The 19,424-nt window shown below is 36.3% G+C and overlaps 2 protein-coding genes across 7 annotated transcripts in view; one reads left to right on the top strand and one right to left on the bottom strand.

The window, feature by feature from the left end:
• Positions 1-7,039, bottom strand: part of Purg (purine rich element binding protein G) — a 39,061-nt gene extending 32,022 nt beyond the window's left edge. Inside the window, exons 1-3 of one of the 3 annotated variants that reach the window (XM_047551372.1) lie at positions 6,921-7,039; positions 5,756-6,637; positions 1,286-1,515 (exon numbers count right to left, since the gene is read on the bottom strand). In XM_047551372.1, coding sequence (XP_047407328.1) covers positions 1,513-1,515; positions 5,756-6,631 — 879 coding nt within the window. In that variant the 5' untranslated portion in view covers positions 6,632-6,637; positions 6,921-7,039 and the 3' untranslated portion in view covers positions 1,286-1,512. The other 2 variants (XM_047551371.1, XM_047551370.1) reach the window with 2 other exon arrangements.
• Positions 7,040-7,574: 535 nt separating this feature from the next.
• Wrn (WRN RecQ like helicase) overlaps positions 7,575-19,424 on the top strand; it is a 178,186-nt gene continuing 166,336 nt past the window's right edge. For all 4 annotated transcript variants that reach the window (XR_007108336.1, XM_047549838.1, XM_047549837.1 and 1 more), the window contains exon 1: positions 7,575-7,750. The gene's annotated coding sequence lies outside the window, so the exon portion shown is untranslated. The remainder of the gene's footprint in view (positions 7,751-19,424) is intronic.

The following is a 19,424-nucleotide window of genomic DNA, read 5'->3' as shown; positions in this document are numbered from 1 at the left end:
AAGATATTATTATATTAATAATCAAATGATTTCAAAAAGTTATAATCTTTCACTCACTGGTTCTTACAATGGCAAGGTCTTTGGATAAAAAAACATAATAGTAACAGAATTAGTAAAAACTGAAAGTTATAATTTGTTAAAGCTTTTAAATATGGGTGTTTTTCATTATAGAATATAGTTAAAATAATACTAGGTTGCATTATTTAATACCTGCTACTCCTCAACTGTATTACTTTAGGGAAAAAGACAAAAAACATTTTTTTGAGGGAAGAAAAGAGGGAAAGTAGAAAGGCAAGATGGTTAGGAATAGGGAAGAGAAACCAGTAGGATAATTTGAATATTTGTAAATTTTAAAAATTAATATATGTATATATTTGTATTTTAAGTAATTACCAATGGAATGTATTCAAAATTTCTTTGACATTCTGTTGGTGTAATAATATAAATTAAATGACAGATTAACTAGGTCAAGTATGATATTTAAGTAAAATAAAAACAATCCCTTAAATGCTAGATTTAAATTGATACTATGAGGTATGGGGAAGTGTTTATGTTTTAATTTATATGCTTAAGAATAATTTATGTATACACACATTTGTATATGCAGAGTAACTCTAGAAGAATACAAAAGAAATTGATAACACTGTTTTCTACTTTTCATTATCTACTCATCAGTAGCTTTTAAATTTTTTTCTATATGCATATTTTCTCTATTCAAAATATTAAAACCCCACTACTAAAATAAATTTAAGTGATTCATAATGTAATGTCAAAGTAAAAATGTAGGCTGATATTATTTTCCATTATACAAGAAAATATACTAACATATTATTTTTCTAAAATATACCTAACATAAATTTGGGTATATTTTCTCTATGACAGAGTTACTGTGATCTAAAACCCCAATAGTCACATGATGTCAAACTGGGAAACACATTTTTCCTGTACTTCATTGCTATAGTATTGTGGATTATGGATTGTCTCAATAGCATGCTAATATCATTACCCTATTTCCTCTGATGGGCTAGCCAATAGCCATCATTTCTCTATGAAAATCAAGAAATCTTTAAAGAAATTTAGATTTTAAGAATCTTATCTGGCAGTGATAAATATCATATCTGTATTATTTTCTAGGCATAGAATCAGTGTTAACTTCTCTTTGTTAAAACATTCTGCTAAAGGTGTTTGGTGTAAAGAGATTTCAAACTAAGTGGTGACTAAGCAAAGCTCTCACATAAAGCTTGGAATACGATTTCATAGTTTCAATGAAAGACATTTGGAAATAAGCAGGACAAAAATATCTCACACATGAAAAATCACTTTTCAAAAACCACTCAAAAATTCAAATTAAATCTTACTCATTTAAATATTAAAATAACTATAAAACAAAATTTAAAGGAATGACAATACATACATCAGTTTTCAATGATAGCTGCTCATTAAAAATGAGTATCTGAGGTTGTATTCCAATTTCATCCTCTTCAAATTGTGCAGCTGAGATAAATGTTTATTTTACTGAAAATATTTGCAAAATTACAATATAAATACATGATTATATTAAGATGACTATATATAATGTATTCTTATCTATAGATATAAAATGAATGCAGTAAATATAGCACACTCTTGATGAATTGTTAGTACACAGTGTTTCTCAGTAAAGTACATACAACCTATTATTAAGCAACAATTATCTAGTTTTCAAATGTACATCTTAGGAAGTTTTAAGGATGAACGGATACACTAATTCCCCCAATACCCTTTTTAGTTGGCGAAAGGTCAGTACTTCTGCAAATTTTGAAATGTTATATTTATTTTAGTAACATTAGGCTCTTTGTACTTTCTTAACTTCTGAAACATTATTTTTTTAGTCTGGGTGTTTAAAAAATACTATCTAACCATACCTGTAACTTTAGTATAGAATCATGCCCCTTTTATTAGTTACTTGAATCAGAATAAAAGAGAATCATCAAAAATATTTTTTAATTTGGAAAAATTCCCAGAATTAACTTTTAGAGTTATTATTGGGGGGTGGTGGTGGCTTCAAATAGATACAGCCTGAACTGCAATACTAATCTGGATAGAAATAGTTTTTTATTTATTCTAGTCCTTAAGAATACAAATACGAACTCTAAATTTCTCTGTTAAATGTATTGGGATTTGTTTCAAAAGCATCTTCTTACCCTTCTCCATTACACTGATTTAATGGAAACCTGTTACAACAACAGTTCCAACACAAACATATGCATGCAAGAGATCACCCTACAGATTCTAACTACATAGTTATTGAAACACATCCCACCTGTCAAGTGGCATAAATGTACATCTTCTATATACAAAAGGTAAAGTGCATTATTAAATTAGTGAACTGACAGATTGTCTGCCTGGACCATATAGCTTTCAAATAGACAAATGTGAAATTCTCCCATTAGAACCAATTTTTTTCAAGAGGTTCCAACTAGCTTTTCCACCCTGTCATTTTTTTTTTTTTTTGGCCATGCTCTTTAGTGCAAATATGCTTGTGTTTGACTCAAGTTTAAGGGACATGGCAGTTTGGGGCTTTAATAAAGAAAATTATAAAATGTGGCAGAACTTTAATACCTTTATAATACATTGCATCTTTTGCATATAAGCAACAAATTAGTGCTGCTTTCAATTGCTAGGAGCACACTGCCAACAATTAAGAGGAACCCGTTTCCAAATTTTATACTATTAGCTTATATTATTACAGTTTGAGTCTGTACCACATTATGCTTGGATTATTATGTGCAAACATCATCAGTGTTTTACCATTATACAGTGAACAAGTAATTTTGGTTACTAACTTCAATGCTCAGTTTTTACTTCAACATCCAGTTGCCTTAAGAATTTAATGTCTTCAAGGCAAAGATCCTATTATTTTGAAGAATACCATACACTTGCAGCTCCACTTATGTTACAAATGACAATAAAATAAAATATATATTGCACAGATAAAACTAGTAGCTTATTTAATAAGATACATGGCATTACATGTCCTAATTCCAGAGTTTTGAACTGGATCATGCTTAATTATGGCTAATGAATTCTTGGGAATTTTTAGTATCAAAAATCATAGCATTATTTTCATTTTTCAATGAATATGTTAACTATGAAAAAGTGAAACAAAAGGACTGGTAGAAGGCTTAATGATTCTAGAGTATATTCAATTGCCAGTATATATGCATCAATCCAATTTGCAGCTTTGAGATGGTAAAAACTTTGACGTATACATACAAGGCAGAAATTTGGCTGCTTAACTCATTCCTTACTTAAATAATTAATGCAAAATTAAACTAATAATATTTATATACAATGAATTAAAAACATTTATAGTTAAGTCTGACATAGTGTTGTGTGTATATACATATATATGTATATGCACACACACATACTCAAATCTTATCAGACCAAAAAAGAAATCATTTAATCCTAATGGATATAAATATTTTTAAAATGAAGGTTTTAAGAGAGAGCATACACTCACAGCAATAGTGATGGGAACAATCAAATCTTGTAATATTCACAGCTCCAGTTTGCCAAAATCTGACAGGTTGATTATTAATAGGCACTATGATGGGCAGCAATAACAATCAGTAGTACAGTAATTCAAGTGCACATCACTCCTTCATAAACCAAGAACTATTTTTTAGCAAGCCTACAAAGTTATGTTATTTTACAGTTTAAAAATTCTGTCTACTTTTATTGTCTCAACACCCACCATGTGCTATTAACTTTAGTACTAACATCATCTTCTAACCTTCAGTTGTTCCATAGTGATCCAGATGGTCCACAATTATAATGAACTGAGATTCCTCATACTACTTGAGGAAATGTGAAATCAACACCAGTATATATGTCTGAGTTACTGAGTTACTTATGTGATGTAAACCAATGAAATAAATTTTCTCAATTCATACCTTAAAGTTTTCTTAGTGACCTTACTTAAATGCATTTGGAAACAAACTCTGAAGGAAGAAACTTAAAATAATTTTGAGTTATAGCATAGCAAAGAGCTACATTCTGACCTCAATCCACGCAGCCAGCTCTCATCAATGAGAGCTATATTTGGGGGTTGAAATCAGTGTTCTGGCTCTTAAACATGATTATATGAATATACTGTGTGGGAGGTGAATAAAACCAAGATAAAAGACAATTTCATTCAGAATAAAATGCAGCCTAACAGAAGAAATTTTCAGTACAGGGTGGGTTGGTACACATATACACTATATCCACTTGTTTAAAAAATTGCTTAGGTGTTAAAAAATTGGTGTGGCACTTTCTGGAAAGTAATTTTTAATACAGGTAAAGGGATGAATCTTGTGTAAAGTAAACCTCTTTAAGTATCATAAAGAGCACCTTGGAAAATGCCTGAATTTTCCTTTCAAATATGTTTATAACCAATCTTATTTTCAAATAATATTTTTCCCTGAAACAAAATTTGTATTCTAAAGGCTTTTTAGAAAGACTGTTTTTTTCTCCCCCTTCTGGAATTAAAACACCTGTAAAAGTGTGGTTTATATCGGAGCTTGAATGGTTTTAAGGGTGGCAATTGCAAGAGTGCTAGTAAAGTATATTATTACAGATATAGTTTTATATCAGGTAACTGGTGCACCAACCCCTCTGAAGCAGTTAAACAAAACACATAAAATATAACACCTTGAATTCATGACATATTTTAGGGAAAAACCTATCACAATTTCAAACTAGCAAGAAATGCTAAAACACCAAAATTTCCATAGCAAAGCCACTGGATGAAGCCTCCCACTCAATTGTGATGTAGATGTAATTCCTGAACTGTTGGAAAGTCAGCAAAACTATATGGCACAACAAACAAAAGTGAAGATAAGATTTTCACTAGCTTAGGATACCCGATTAAAACTCTCCCATGGCTTTGATATGGCAACTGTAAACTGTAGGGTTACCACAAAACTTGAAAATTATAGAATACTGCAGTTAATTCTTAAGGAATATTATAATACCATATTTTAAAGGTTTAATTATCTAATAAGATTTGATCTTTTAGTGGTACTATTTAATATACAGTTATCCAATGGACAATATATTTCTATTTTTCTTTTATAAATAAATATAATGATATAATACTTGATGTCAGTTTCTGTTTCTGTGGTAACTGTCCTACAGGTAGCTTAGCAGTTTTTAATAATATAGGAATGGAATAGTGTTTTGGGAATTTGTTAAATAGAAATTCACACTTCCATATTAAGTATATGTATCTTTTTTTCAGGATTATGTCATAGTGCAATATAAATGATATTTAGAAGGTCAGAATGTCACATTTTGTGCTGATCTGCATACTTCAATAGTCTGGAGCAGTTGAAGCAGCTTAAATATTTAGCTCTGGGAAGGTTGGAATTCCCATAAGAATTTAGTGATCTATGTATAACATAACATGAAAATCAGACTTCTTGAAGTATAAACTACTAGAGGTATTACTAATAACAAAGGGCCAAAAAAAGAGGAAAAACTTCTTCAAATAATTATGGATCAGTACTTTTAGCCAATTTATGATTTTAAATTTTGCCTGATGGAGTTCAATTTCACTCTAGTCGAGGCATTCTTGTTCTTCACCACTGGCCCTTCTGTCATCCATTCTCTTTTCTTTATGGCTGTTGCAAATTTTCCTCATCTCTTCTTCATACTTGATAAAATTCTCCCCAAACCTTGTCCAAGCTTTGAATGGAACAGTAATAGTATTACGGTAAGGTGGCCTCACCTCACTTACCTTCAGGAAAATTCCATATTTATTAGAGCCCACATCAAAGTAGAACCTTTTATTGTCCACTCTGAAAGAAGTCCCCTCTGGGAGTTCAAGTGGGTCATCCTCTCCACCTCTTCGTTCTTCTATGTCCCCTTCACCATAGTCTTCAATTAGCTGAACCAAGGCATCACGAAACTCAATCATTCCTTGTGCTGGGAGGACAATAGTCTGTTCTTGGCCCAAACTGTGGCCAAAATAACCTATCATGCCAGTTCCCCGCATCATGGTTTGTCTAATCCTTAGGAAGCGGCCCCGCTGATTTTCCTTTAGGTCTAGGTAATATTTCCTATTGTCCCTCTCTATATAGTCTGTTTTGAGGACACTGTGAGGATGCTCTTCAGACCCTACGGAGACTGGCGGGGAGGGTGCTGAGTGCTTCTGCCTCCTCCTGGAACCTTGCTCTTTGCTGTGGCCATGCTCTTGCCTGTGGCCTTTCAGGCCCAGGTGGGCGTAATGCTCGATGAAGTCCCCTAAACAGTCCTTCAGCTCCGCTGCTACAGACAGGGATAGGGTCAGTTTACTCTTTCTGATATTGTCCTGCCGGCCTCTCCCTATCCAGACTTCGGCTATCTTTAGGAACCGGCCCCGGGAGCTTTGCTTCACGTCTAGGTAAAACCTCTTTTTCTGGATGTCCACTCGTTTGGAAGCCAGCTCTTGGATTTCGGCTGTGCCCCCAGACTGATTAGGGGTGGTTGAAGCAGCGTAGTGGGGGTAGTGAGAGTGCTGGGCCTGGGGATAGAGTCTACTCTTGCTTAGGCCAGAGCCCCCTATATTCTTGCCTCCACGGCCGCGGCCGCCGCCGCCGCCTCCCCTCCGCCTGGCTCTTTCCATCTTCAGCTGCAAGTGACAAACAGACACACGGGGTGGGGTGGGGGAGGGGTGTTGAGAACAATCGCAGACGCCCCTCAGCCTGCGCTGCCCCCGCCCGGGACCCCCACATCGGCTAGGAGCCCACGGCTCTGGCCTCTGCTGGACCTTCGGCGGCGGCGGCGGCGGCTCCAGGCTCTGCACCGCTCACACAGCATCCCTCCACCACCGCCTGGCCTCCCGCTCCCGCACGCAGCCGGGCCGCCCACCTCGGGCTCCGCAGTCCCGGGGTCCCCACTCAGCAGGCACTCACATCATTTCTGCTATCATCGCCGCCGCCGATGCCCTTCACGACCACCGCCGCCGCCGCCGCCGCCAGCTCTCGGCCCCTCTGCTGCAGCCGCCGCAGCCGCCGCCCCCCGCCTCCTCCCCCGCCGCTGCCCGCACTGCCCCCCGCCGGAGCAGCGGGGCAGGGGCATCGCCTGCGGCGCCCACCGCCGCCGCCGCCCCTCCTGCGGCCGCTGCCTTGATTCGGGCACCGGCCCGACACCAGCCGGGAGGGGAGGGGGAGGCGGGGAGGCTGACGGCGGGGGGCGGGGGGTGGACCCCGCCTCCCCGGTACAGCCCGCTGAAGGGAAGAGGGGATCTCGAGCCGCCCCTCGGGACGCGCCCTGATGGAAGCCCAGGGCGTGGGGACTGAGCGTGCGTGTGAAGTGACTAGACAGGTGTGAAGATGGGAATAAGGATGGGGTTATAGGAGTGCTCTGACTTCCCCGGATTCCGCCGGGATGTAGTAGGACTCCGGCGGCTCACCGGCACCTGCACGGCGCCTACACTTCCCGACGTGCTCAGCTGCATCCAGCCTCTGCGCATGCGGGCCGCGCCGCGCCAGCCCCAGCCGAAAGGACTTGGTGGGAGGGCTGCAGCTCCGCGCGAGCGCGATCGGTCGGGGGCGGGGCCAGGGAAGTGCGGTCTCCCAGAGCTGATGTGTACTGTGTGCGCCAGTGACGCTCCCTCGGCAGCGCGGGAGTAAAGTTGGTTGATTTGGTGCCTAGCCTGGATGTCTGGGTTGCACGTCTTGGTGTGGTGGCGCTCCACAAAATTTCCAGCTGGAGAATACCCGTTGAACTGGCTCTTCTCAGGGTAACGTACCCCCTCCACTCCTGCTTCCCTTAGCCCCGTACCCTAGGGTATGTCATTCTAGGCTTTTCCAACACTTGGAGGTATTCAGACCTGTGGTGCGGGTCCCTGGGTTGTGATTGGGAGATTCGTAAAACGGACTCTTTCCCCTGCTCCTCTTCCCGGAGGACCCCAGACCGCGAGTAGGCCTTCTTGGAGTTTTGTCAGTCAGCAGCTATGCTTCCACGCCCCTTCCGCCCCCTGCTTGTGCGATTAGTTGTCTATTGGTTGGAACTATCTTTCAGTTATGTCCTTTTGCTATTCCAGAAATCGAGACGTTCCATGTTTACCTAACAAAGTCCCGGGAAATAACGTGGTATCTGTGGTTAAGCAAGTTGTGTTGTGTTTCCTGAGTGCAGATCATTCAGTCTATAATCACGTTTCTTCTGGTTGGATCTGAATAGGCTTTATATGTAAAAATACTACTTCCCATTGAAGAGAGTAATAACATTCTTAGGATGTTAATTTAGGCTTCATATGGTTTACTGACTACACAAAGGATGTTGGAGATTGGGATGGGTAGGGCAGTTCAGCTTTCGATGCCATTGAGTAGTAGTCTCCATTTATTTATCGTGCCTTGCTGGGAATTGAATCCAGTGTCTCTCACTGAACAGCCCTATTTATTTTTGAAATGATTGGGAATCGAACTTAGCACACCGTACATGCTAGGCAAATGCTCTACCACTGAGCTCCATCCCCAGCCGTCCCTGTATTAATTCGACAAATACTTATTAGATATGCCAACAATGTATAAAGTAGAAAAATCTCTTTGCTGTTAGTGCTTACATTTTAGTGGAAAGAGATGTGCAAAAAATAAAATGTGTAGTATACTGGAAGGTGAAAATCCTATGGAGAATAATAATAAAAGAAAGGAATGCCGAGTATGACTGGGTACTGTAATTTTACAATAAGCGGTCTGGGAAGACCTCACCGAGAAGCTAATTTTTGAGTAAAGAGCTGAAAGAAGTGAGAGTTGGATTACCCTGTGACTATCTGAAGGAAAAGAAAGTGCAAAAACCCTGAGGGAGCCTGTCTGTAGTCAAAAGAGCAGCCTAGGAGACGAGTAAACTAGAGCAGAGCAAAATAGTAGGGAAAGAATAGGAGAGAAGGTCAGACAGGAAACAGCAGAGGACAGATTGGGCAGGACTTTGTGACCCACTTTGGAAATTTCCTTTTTCAATCTGAGAGAAATGGGAAGATATTGGAGAGTTGTGAGGGAAGAAACTTCATCTGAATTATCTTTAAAATTTGTGATAAAATATATTAAAAACAAAATTGGCCAACTTAACTACTTTTAAGTGTATAATTTAGTGACATTAATGACATTCACCATCTTGGGCAACCATTACTATTATTTCCAAAACTTTTACACTCTACCACTGAGCTATGCCCCCAACCGTATTTCTAAAACTTTAAAAAAACATCCCAAGCAAAAACTCTTCCAGCCTCAGTAACCTCTGATATACATTCTCTTTATGAATTTGCTCACTTTAGATATCTCATGTAAATGGGATTACATAATATTTCATCTTTTGTATCTGATAAATTTCACTCAGTATGATGTTTTCAAGATTCATCCATGTGGTGGCTCATATCAGAGCTTAATTCCTATTTTGTGGTTGAATAGTAAGTATTTCATTGTATATATGTACCATATTTTGCTTATATATTAATCCATTCATGGGCACTTATGTTTCTACCTTTTGGCTATTGTGTGAGTAATGCTGCTATGGTGTACATGTATCTGTTTGAATTCCTGTTTTCAATTCTTTTGTGTATATGCTCAGGAATTGATGCTTTTTGTTGCTCACTGGGGAACCGCCAAACTGTTTTCTTCAGTACATTTTGCAACTGTTCTAGTTTCTCCATATCCTTGCCAATTTCCTTTTATATATATATATATATATATATATATATATATATATATATATATTTTAGGTATTTTAGTGGGTTATGTACAGTGACATTTTATTTTGGTTTTGGTTTGCATTTCCTTAATGACTAGTGAGTGATGTTGAGCATCTTTTCATGTTTAGTGGCCGTTTGTATATCTGCTTTGGAGAAATGTCTCTTAAAGTCATTTGCCCATTTCTTTATTGATTTGTCTTTTTGTTGTTGAATTGTAGGGAATCTTTATTCTGAATATTAAACTTTTATCATTAATATATTTTGCAAATAATTCCTCCCATTTAATTAATTTTCACTTTTTTGATAATGTTCTTCCATTCCCCCCAAATTTTAATTTTGATGAGCTCCAATTTACCTATTTTCTTTTGTTACTTTTGACTTTGGTGTTCTAAGAATTTGTTATTATTTCTGTGTTAGTTTAGCATTTCATTACTGAAATCAAAATACCTGACAAGAACAACTTAGAAGAAGAAAGGTTTATTTTGGCTCATGGTTTCAGAATTCAGAATTCAGTTCATGGTTGGCCAGCTCCATTCCTCTGGGCTTAAGTGGGCTTAAGATGAAGCAGAACATTATTGCAGAAAGGTGTGCTCAACTTATGGCTGCTAGGAAGCTGAGGGAGAGGGAAAGGATGGAGAGGCATAGAAAAGGGACAGGAGGAGAGGGAGAGACTTATTTGCTCTTCCCCACTGACCTACTTCTATCTAGTTCCACCAATGGATTAATCCACTGATGAGGTCAGAACCCTCATGATCCAATTATTTCCCAAAAGCCCTACCTCTGAACGCATGAGACTTTGGGGGGGCATTCCAGATTTGAGATTATGGAAGAATTCAGTCATTGGAATGGCAAAGTATCTTTGAGGGAACAAATGGTACAGCAGGGTGTTGGGTAGTCATTGGAAGAGAGCTAGTCAAAAAACTGAGAGGCACTGTTTATTTCCTTCGATTGTGATCCAATGGACAAGTGCGGGATAGGACATAGAGCTTAATGGTTGTGATATTGATGGTTATGGTGATGATGAAAGTCTATTAGTATCCAACTCAAATACCTTCAACTTGATTTCTGTTTAAGTCTAGAAAGTTAGATAATGAGTTATATATGGTTATATTACAGCTCATTAACCCATAAGCTCTTCATGGATTTGTTTTGACCAAAGAATTCTTGTGGGAGTAGTAGGTAACCTAAACTATCTTTTTCTTTCTGTCTTCCTTTCTAACTGTGTTGCTATTGGGCTCAAGTGATCCTCCTACCTCAGTCTCCCAAGTGCTGGGACTATCGTCATGTGTTACCATGCCTTGCTCTTAAAGCATTTTTGCTTGTCAGTTCAAAATCCTTCACTAAGGGATTATTCAAATCCAGCTAATGTAAGGATTTTCTTGGCTTTCTGTGCAGTCTGCTTCTTGGTCTTTCCTTTTGGGATTAGCAGACTGTTGTGAATAATGTATTTGTGAGAAGTCAGGCAGAGAAGCAGGAGTACTCTATGACCTTGTAGTTTCATATCTAGGAACCTGTCCTTTAGAAATAATAATATTGATAATAATAATAATGATAATAGCAACAGTAGTAATAATAATAATAATGTCTAGAAACCGCCACCTTATGCACAAGGTTGTTCCTTGAGGATTATTTATTTGTGGTAAATTTTTTAAGTATACTGTCATCAGTAGGGAATAGTTAAATAAATTATGATAGCTAAAGATAATAGAATTTTTTACTGTTTCAAGAGATCAGATCAAGAAGTGATGTTAGGGCCAAGGATGTAGCTCAGTAGTAGAGAACTTGCCTACTATATGCAAGGCCCTCTGGGTACTGAACCATTTTTTCTTGTAATTATTTCCTAAACAATATAGTATAACAACTACATAGAATTTATATTGTATTAGATATTATAAGTAATCTAGAGATAACTTATATAGAGGCTATGTTGCAAATATACCACCATTTTATCTGAGACTTGAACATCTACTCATTTTGGCATATGAGGGGTGGTCCTGGAACTAATCCCCCATAAGTACTGAGGGACAATAGTACACAGAATTTCATTTTATATTAAAATTTAAATGGTAACTATTGCTGACAGTTTTCCTGTTTCACTTAGCACATATCATAGAGAACTTATTCATACATAGTTTTGTTTTCTTCTTTTACTCTCTGTGCTGTATTGAGGATGTGTCATTGTTTAACTCTTAATTTACCCTACTAATTGCTTCCTTTTCAATGATTAAAATGCTTCCTTTATCATATGTCAAGTTTCCATATTTATCTGGATCTATTTCTGGAGATGGTATGGTATGTTGTATTTAGTATGTATTTTTAAGGCATACAACATAAAGTTTTGAAATACACATAGTGAACTGTAGACTATGATTAAGCAAATTAACATCCATCAGCTTCCACAGTTACCTTTTATTTTCTCTGGTGAGAGCATCTAAAATCTACTCTCTTCATAAAATTTCAGTGTACTATGTAATATTATTAACTGTAGTCTTCATGTTATACATTATATCTCTAGATTTATTTATTTGTTGTAACTAAACTTGTACCCTTTGACTTTACTCTCCCCTTTTCCTCCCTGTCACTGACTGTAATAGCCAGGGTCTAATATTTGTTTCTAAGTATTTGAACTTTCTAAAGATTCTATATTTAAGTGAGACAATGTCATGCTTTTCCTTTTGAGTCTGACTTATTCTCCAGGTATATACATATTGTTGCAAATGGCAGTATTTTCATCTTATTGAAGTCTGAATAATCTATTTTTTTGTGTGTATGTCACAATTTATCTATTCATTCCTTGATGGGTTTACTTCTATTGCTTCCATACCTTTGCAGTTGTGAATAATGCTGCTGAGTGTTGAAGCCCTGATATCTCTATGAAGTGCTGATTTTTTGGGGGAGGTGGTTGGGGACTGGGGATTGAGCCCAGGGGTGCTTAACCACTGAACCACATGCCCAACCCTTTTTATATTTTATTAGAGACAGGGTCTTGCTGAGTTGCTTAGGGTCTCACTAAGATGCTAAGACTGGCCTTGAACTCTTGATTCTCCTGCCTCAGCCTCCTGAGCTGCTGGGTCATAGTGGTTTTGATTTGCATTTCCCTGATGATTAGTGATGCTGAGCATCTTTTCATATACAGTTTGGTCATTTTTATATCTGATTTGGAAAAGTTTGTATTCAAGTTCTTTGCCATTTTTTGTTATTCGCTTGTGAGTTTATGAGTTTCTAATATATTTTGGAAATAATCTCTTATCATATTTATGATTTGAAAATATTTTTCTTCTATCCTTGAGGCTTTCTTTTTGTTTTATTGATCGTTGCCTTGTTGTACAGAAGCTTTTTAGTTTGATATAATCTCACTTGTTTATTTTTACTTTCGTTGCTGAACTTTTGATGTGATGTCTAAAACATTGTAGCCAAGACCACCTATCAAAGAACTTTTCCTTGTTTTCTTCTAGTTTTAGGTCTTTAATCCATTCTGTATTGGTTTTTATGTATGGTGTAATATAAGCATTTGGATTTCTTTTTTTGTTTGTTTGTTTTTGTGGTGGTAGGGGTTGAACCCAGGGCCTCACACATGCTAGGCAAGTAATCTCCCACCCATGTCCCCAGCCTTAGGTTTATTCCTTTGCACGTGGATATCTACTTTCTAAGTACCACTTATTTATTTTTTAACTTATTTTTTTGTTGCTCTGGGGATTTAACCCAGGGCCTCAAACATGCTAGACAAGTGTGCTCCCACTGAGCTGCACTCCCCATCCTTTATTCATTTTATTTTGAGGCAGGGTCTTGTAAAGTTGCCCTGGCCAGCCTTGAATTTGCGATCCTTCTCCTTCAGGCTTCCAAGTAACTGGAATTACAGGTGTTTGCCACCAGGCCAAGCTCCCAACACCATTTATTGAAGAGATTATTGAAGTGTCTTCTTGGTAACCTTGTCCAAAATTAATTTACCTTGTATGCTTTGGTTTATTTCTGACTTCTCTATTCTGTTCCGTTGGTCTTTATGCCTGTTTTTATGATAGTGACAAACTGTTTTGATCTCTATAGCTCAGCAGTATGATTTGAAATCAGGAAGTTGTGATATCTCCAACTTCATTTTTTCCTTCTCAACATTGTTTTGATGGTGTGGTACTGTAGCTCAGTAGCAGAGGATTTGCCTATCATGTGTGAGGCTCTGGCTTCCATCCCCAGCATGGGGTGGGAGGAAATGTTCTGATTCTTCAGATCTTTTGTTCCATACTAACTTTGGAATTGATTTTTTTTTTTTTTTTTTTTAAATTCTTCAAGAAATGCCTTTGGGATTTTGATAGGAATTGTGTTTACTCCTTATCTCTTTAGGGTTTTAACAATATTAATTCTCCTAATCCATGAACATGTGGTAGCTTTCATCAGTGTTTTATAGTTTTATTTTACAGGTTATTTACTTACTTGTTTAAATTTATTAAGTTCCTGAGAGTGTTATGCTTCTTGATGTTATCACAAATGGGATGGTTTTTTCTGTCTTTTTTTTTTTTTTTTTTTGCAATGCTGGGGATTGAACTCCGGGCCTTTTGTGGTTTTCTCTTTTTGATAGAATATTTTTGGCGTAAGAAAATACAACTGAATTTTTATGTATTCATTTTGTATTCTGCTACTTTACTGAATTCATTTATTACTTCTTTCTTTTAATAGAGTCTTTAGGGTTTTCGACATAAAGAATTGACACAATGTTTTGTTTCATTGATTGATTTCTCTATTTTTACATCAGTTCTACACTATTTTGATTCCTGTAGTTGCGTAGCATTTCATAGTTGATAGTGTTTTCCCTTATTTGTGTTATTTTTCAAAAAAATGTTTACTTCTCTGAATTTTATTTATTTATTTATTTTTGTGGTGCTGAGACATAGTGAGGTATAGGTTCTTTGTCTCATGAAGAATGAGACCCAAGGACAGTGAAGGGTAAAGTAACAATTTATTTTTTAAACACAAAGAGTTCCCACAAGGGAGGGGTCCCAAATGAGTTGCCCTTCCCTGTGAACTTTAATATGAACTTATGTAGTTCTGTGAAACATCCTGCTTATGTTTTTTTCCTGGTATTGCTCTTTTGTACTGGAGATTGCACCCTGGGACACTTATCCACATCCTCAGTTCTTTTTAATGTTTTTATTTTGAGACATGGTCTCAAGAAGTTGCTTAGAGCCTCCTAAATTGCTGAGGCTGTCCTTGAATTTGCAATCCTCCCACCTCAACCTCCTGAGTCACTGGGATTACAAGTGCATGTCACCCCACCCCCTGGCCTTGATACTGCTTTTTGAGTGTATTGATTTAATTAGTATATTTACAGTTTTGAATCTAGCCATCTAGGAACTCATTGTCTTTTGTAGTCTTTTTTATTTTTTGATACTAGGGATTGAACTCAGGCACTTTGCCATGGTAGCATGTCCAGCCTCCAGTCCTTTCTAATGTCAGTAAAACTTTCTAGTTGTCTTTAAAATGGCCCTTATATATTTTGTTATGTTTATTTCTAGGTAGGTGGTCATTTTTGCTGTTATTGATTTTAGATAAAAATTTTGGATATAATTTGTATAATTTAGATTTGGATACAATTGTGTTTGATTTTGTATGTACATAGAAAACTGCTTCATTTGCACATGAATTAAATCTGTTCACCTGTTAAATGCATAGATAGAATTACCTACTCTTAAAGTGGCACTGGGGAATTTAAAAAATTTTAGGAGACTTTAGCTCTTTGACAAAAGTTAAGGTAATCTTTTATAAAATTTTTAATCAACTTGTTTTAAAGGTGAATTTTTTCCTCCTTTGACAAAATGCTTAATATGAGGAAAGATTAAGACAGAAGATACTTTTGAACAGTTTATTCATGGGGAAAGAAGAAATTAGAATGATTTCATATTCTCTTCCAAGCGCACTTCAGGCCTTTGTTTCTGATTCTAGTGCTCTTGTCTCTGCATTTTTGTAATCCCTTCTGTTAGTTTTGCAGGCTAGCTATCCAGAGGATAGCAAAGATTCATCTTCTCTTTAGTTCTCTTTGAAGCCAAGAAACTTGAGGAATGGGATTTTCCTAGTGTGTGGTGGGAATAATAGGAGCCATCAGAAAAAATACCTCCTTCTGTAAATTTTGATGTGAAGCATGAGAAAATCACCTCTTGGTATCAGATCTATTTTTGCTGTTAATTCATAAACCAGAATCACTGAACTACATGGGAAGGGTAATTGGCCTGGAAGAGAACTTTTTTCCTTGTGGGAGGTACACTAAAACAGAATTCTTGATTTTTTTTAAAAAAATCATACTTATATAAACTTGCTTTGTCTGAGATTATATTTGATGTTTTTATGAAAATTTCCATTAGATAAATTTATGAGTTTTTACAGATTGCATATTAATTTTCTGGTGACTTTTTCATCCAGTCTCCATTTTTATCTTTCCTTCTTCCACCCACACTACAATTGGTCTTGTAAAATTTTTACATTTTTCTTTCTACCTGGCAGTGCTGAATTTCAACCCAGTGCACTGCTTTATATCCTGAAGTTAAACATACTTCTTATTTAGGTAACTGATAACTTTGTGTTAAATTGCTGCTTTTTTTTTTTTTTTTTGTGGTGCTGGGAATTGAACCTAGGGCTTCATGCATGCTAGTCATTAACTATCACTAAGCTACATCCTTAGTCTGGAAAGTTTTGGTGTGTATACTTTGTTCTACCTGCTTTGTTTCTCCAACTTTATTTTTATTTAAGATAAAGGATTAAAGAAAGAAATGTATTGATTACATGATTTTTTTCATTTATATTCATATATTAGAATATAAGTTTGAAATCTTGATTCAACTAGGCTTAAAATAGGAAATTAGTTATTAAGATGGAACTTGAAGACTGAAATAGGACTGAGTTCAAGACTGGTTTAGTTCATTAACTGTGGCTCCATTTCTCATCTCTGCTTTCTTCTGTGTGTTGGCTTTGTACTGTTCTCAACCTGACTTCCATCATGTGTGGCAAAAAGACTGTATAAGAACTGAACTTCACATTCTCAAATAAAGGGCATCTCTTCTGGTAGTGTCTTCTAAGAGTACGACAGTGTTATTCTGAGAAATTGTCCTAAAAACTTGTGTGTCTCATTGGCTTGAATTAAATCATGTATTTTATTCTTTTGCGAAATACAGGAGATTGTTTTGTGCAGGCCTAGTTTCTGAGCCATTGTTGTGGCAAGGGGAATGGGATTACTTTTAGACCAGTTGAGTCTACCATGGGAACTGGGAATAGGTACAGTTTACCTAAAGCACATTGGCTTTGTGGGTAGTTGGTCATTATTTGAATTAAATTTATTGTGGAAAGGGTCAAAGGTCTAAGGCTACCAATATCCACATAATAAAGAGTCCTATAAAATTTCATCTCAGGCCATATGAAATAACAGTAATAAATGCAAAAGGAAAAAATAGACAACCTAGGCAAGTTTTATATTGACTTACTTGAAAACTTTCTCTGCAGTTTCCCAGGTTGTAATGGTTGATTTTAGCTGACTGGCTATAGCACTTACAGAACAGAGGAAAATCATTAAAAATAATGAGTTATTCAGTTGGTATGCCTGTAATCCCAGGGGCTTGGGAGGCTGAGGCAGGAGGATTGTGAGTTCAAAGTCAGCCTCAAGACCCTGTGTTAAAAAAAATATAAGAGCGAGCTGTGGATGTGGCTCAGTGGTAAAGTGCCCCTGAGTTCAATCCCTGGTACAAAAAAACAAACAAACAAAAATCCCCAAATTGTGTTCCTGGTTTATGGGCAGTGTGACTGGCTTTCACTATGACACAGCAGAGAGACAGAGTCTTTTTATCCTTTCTCCCTATGCTACCATATTAATGGCATTTCATTTGATTCATCCCATTTATACCTTATTTCTATTGACTTTATTAATACAGAATTATGCTTTAGATATTTGACAGTTATGAAAATTTGTTAGGTACCTAAAAGAACTAAATCTCTCCAAACATCCCATTACTTTTTATAATTGCCTTGAATTACTATAACTGACTCAATGCTAATAGAGTTTTATTTAGTTTTCTGGTTTGCTTGTTTGGGTTATTGGGAGAGAAGTTAGATTAGCAGAAATAAAGTAATAGATTGATGAAAGTCTTAAAAGTCTTTTTAGGGGATTTAATGAAGAACTTTGTCAGAGATTCTTTAGTTCCTCTGTTTTCCTCCATTCCTTTTTATTTTGGAATAAGTTCATAGAAAAGTAGAAAGGAATTCTTAAAAGCAATACAGGTCAATACCTTGTAAACAATACCTTTTACAATAAGACTTAAATGATATTAAGATTCTTTATATATGTGTGTGCATATATATATATGTATATATATATATACACATATATACATATATAAAGTAGTTGCTAGTATATTGTTAAGTATGTATAATTATGCATGGCCACATTTTTTGAAAATAATATAATAAATTAAAAGAATTTAAGAGAAATCAGACCCAGATTTTTTTTTTTCTTTTTTTTTATTTGGGTACTGGGTTTGAACCAAGGGGCACTTAACCTTTTTGTTTTGAGACAGGGTCTCACTAAGTTGCTTAGGGCCTCACTAAGTTGTTGAGCTGGTCTCAAACTTGTAATCCTTCTGCCTCAGCCTGTGGAGTTGGATTACAGGCATGCATCACCATGCCCAACCCAGGCCCAGACTTTTTAAAGTTCATTGTATCATTGATTAAATTTGAAAGTTTTTTTGACTGGAAGTTGCCTCTCAGTAAAAATAATATAATTATGTAGGTGAAATTCAAACTGTCTTAACCAAAAATAGGACATTGATACTAAACTGAATAGCTAAAATATTTAAGTTGCTTTGGTTTTATAAGTTTTCTGTGTTGGATTTTTTGAAAATGTTTACGAATCTTGTAACTTTATCAGTCATTAAAGTTTCCTTTTCTGCATTCTTTTCTACACATATCAAAAGTTGGATGAATATATGAATATTAGATTATAGTTGGAAACTCCTGAATACAGTTTGTGAAATGTAGTTAAAGAGAAAGAAAATACATTAATGTTGGAATTCATTTCTCCCTGAGTTGGACCTGATGGGTAACAATGAAGTATTGGATAAGCGAATCCATTTTCTCTTCTCAGTTTGAATTTATCATTTAAAAGAACTTTCTACCTATTAAGCACTTAAATGCTTAATTAAGTATTGATGAATTTTTTTAAAAATGTGTTTTTAGTTGTACATGGACACAATACTATTATTTTATTTATTTATATGCGGTGCTGGGGATTGAACCCAGTGCCAGGCAAGTACTCCACCACTGAGCCACAACCCCAGCCCTAACTGTTGATGAATTTATATACCTTGTCTAATTTGTGTGGATTGGTATCTCTATTTGTACCTGCAGATTGACAGCTTTGTGATCTTTTAATCCCTCTTAAGGGATTCTAGTATACTATAGGGACTTAATCCCTCCTAAGGAATTCCAGTGTACTATAGGGGCTGTGGTATAGTAACCAGTAAAAGACCTATCAGTACTCCTACCAGTATTCCAACTTATGTATAACTACAGTTTGAAAAATGTGACCTCATGTTTAACATTTTTTTTTTTTCACATTAGCCTTGTGGTCAACAAGATAAGTAATATAATATATAAAAATAACATCATAAGTCAAGTAATATAGTAATGGGATTCTAATCCCGTTTTCCAGATGAGGAAAACTTAGAAAAGCAAAGTGACTTACCCAAAGTCACATGGATAC

This window comes from Sciurus carolinensis, chromosome 4, assembly GCF_902686445.1.
Source record: "Sciurus carolinensis chromosome 4, mSciCar1.2, whole genome shotgun sequence".
Classification (NCBI taxonomy): domain Eukaryota; kingdom Metazoa; phylum Chordata; class Mammalia; order Rodentia; family Sciuridae; genus Sciurus; species Sciurus carolinensis.
Note: the sequence above shows the minus strand (reverse complement) of the source record. Positions and strands in the feature narration are given on the sequence as shown.